The sequence below is a fragment of the Phaenicophaeus curvirostris genome, chromosome 3 (genome assembly GCF_032191515.1).
Source record: "Phaenicophaeus curvirostris isolate KB17595 chromosome 3, BPBGC_Pcur_1.0, whole genome shotgun sequence".
In the NCBI taxonomy this organism is placed as follows: domain Eukaryota; kingdom Metazoa; phylum Chordata; class Aves; order Cuculiformes; family Cuculidae; genus Phaenicophaeus; species Phaenicophaeus curvirostris.
The window spans coordinates 57,702,616-57,704,466 of NC_091394.1; the positions used below are offsets into that span (position 1 = coordinate 57,702,616).

General features: G+C 48.7%; 1 protein-coding gene across 1 annotated transcript; it reads left to right on the plus strand.

Moving 5' to 3' along the window:
* Nucleotides 1-220: 220 nt before the first annotated feature.
* On the plus strand, nucleotides 221-1,339 carry NPBWR1 (neuropeptides B and W receptor 1). Its single transcript, XM_069853104.1, has one exon. The coding sequence runs from the start codon at nucleotides 253-255 to the stop codon at nucleotides 1,246-1,248; it is 996 nt and encodes a 331-aa protein (XP_069709205.1). The 5' UTR covers nucleotides 221-252; the 3' UTR covers nucleotides 1,249-1,339.
* The last annotated feature ends 512 nt before the right edge of the window (nucleotides 1,340-1,851 follow it).

The window sequence follows — 1,851 nt, forward strand, 5'->3', positions numbered from 1 at the left end:
GGTGTGAGAGAAAGGAAGAGGCAGCCATTGGGGGACCTTACCGACTACAGGAAGATGTGGAACCCTCGGCCACCTTCTGAGCCCTCTGTGATCTCCCCTTGGTCCCAGCAGGGCAGCAACAGGGGACACATGGGAGATCTTCAGATGCGCCAGGGGAGACACGCTTGAGAAGAGCAGGGGTCTCACCTTTTTTTCCCACCACTTTGAAGCCATTCCCATCACCAGTGGGCCTGGCCGCACCCTCCTGTGGCCATGGAGGATTCTTCCCTCCCTGAGCCCAATTCTTCATGTGCAAGTGGGCCCATGGGCTGTGCCAGGACAGGGGGTGAGGGGCTGAATATAACTGCACCCCTGCTGAGCTCCAGCTTCTATGTCACAGTGCCTATCGTCTACTCAGTCATTTGTGCTGTGGGGCTGACAGGCAACACTGCTGTCATCTATGTAATCCTCAAAGCCCCGAAGATGAAAACGGTCACCAATATCTTCATCCTCAACCTGGCCATTGCTGATGAGCTCTTCACCTTGGTGCTACCCATCAACATTGCTGACTACTTGCTCCTGCAGTGGCCCTTTGGAGAGTTCATGTGCAAGCTCATAATCTCCATAGATCAGTATAACACCTTCTCCAGCATCTACTTCCTCACCATTATGAGCATTGACCGCTACCTGGTTGTGGTGGCCACCACCAAGTCCAGGAAGATGTCCTACCGCACGTACCGAGCAGCCAAGATTGTGAGCCTGTGCGTCTGGTCTTTAGTTACAGTCATCATTCTGCCTTTCACTGTCTTTGCTAAGATACACAAGGAGCAGGGGCGCTCCCAGTGCGTCTTTGTGTTCCCTGACCCTGAGAGCGTGTGGTGGAAAGGCAGTCGGATTTACACCCTTATTTTAGGCTTTGCCATTCCAGTGTCTACCATCTGCATTCTCTACACAACCATGCTGTGCAGATTGAGACGTGTGCACCTCCATAGCAATGCAAAAGCCCTGGACAAAGCCAAAAAAAAGGTGACACTGATGGTGGTTGTCATCCTGGCTGTGTGTCTGTTCTGCTGGACACCCTATCACCTTAGCACAGTGGTGGCCCTGACCACAGACATCCCACAAACTCCATTCATCATTGGGATTTCCTACTTCATCACTAGCTTGAGTTATGCCAACAGCTGCTTCAACCCTTTCCTCTATGCCTTTCTGGATGACAGCTTCCGTAGGAGCTTTCGCAAACTGATAGACTGCAGAAGCACCTCATAAAGCCAACCTTCTGTCCACTTCTGTGTCCCTCTCACAGCCATCTGCTCTTCCTGGGTGACTCCACCCCAGAGAGTGCTTTCTTTCCAGACTCCTTGTGACAGCCCACAGGACTTTAGATTGTCTCACTACCTGAAACACAAACTGGGGACAAGTGGATCTTTCTCAGCTTTCCTACGCTCATTTCCTCAACGCTGCTCTCTATTCCTTGCCCTGTTTTGTGGTGTTTGGTTGCTTGGTTGTTTTTGGTTTTTTTTCAATTACTTCTCTTTAAACTGCTTTCTGTCCTAGGTATGCAGCTTTTAGAGCTGCAGCAGGTCCCTTCTATCTTTTTAAAGGTATCAATTTGTGAACGCTGGCCACATGATTGTCTCTATTACTGGTGATTCATAAAGCACAATAAAGGTATATTATTGAGTGTCTTGCTTAATCATTCCTTAGCCTCTTTCATATCCACAGGACCTGCTTGCCCAAACTTAACAATACTAAAAAAGGCACAGCTCCAAAGGACAAAGAATAAACCAAGGTATTGGACTCATTTCATTTTACAAGGACTAAGATAAAGTAGTCAAAATCCATCATTATGGGCAAGAGAGACGCCAATAT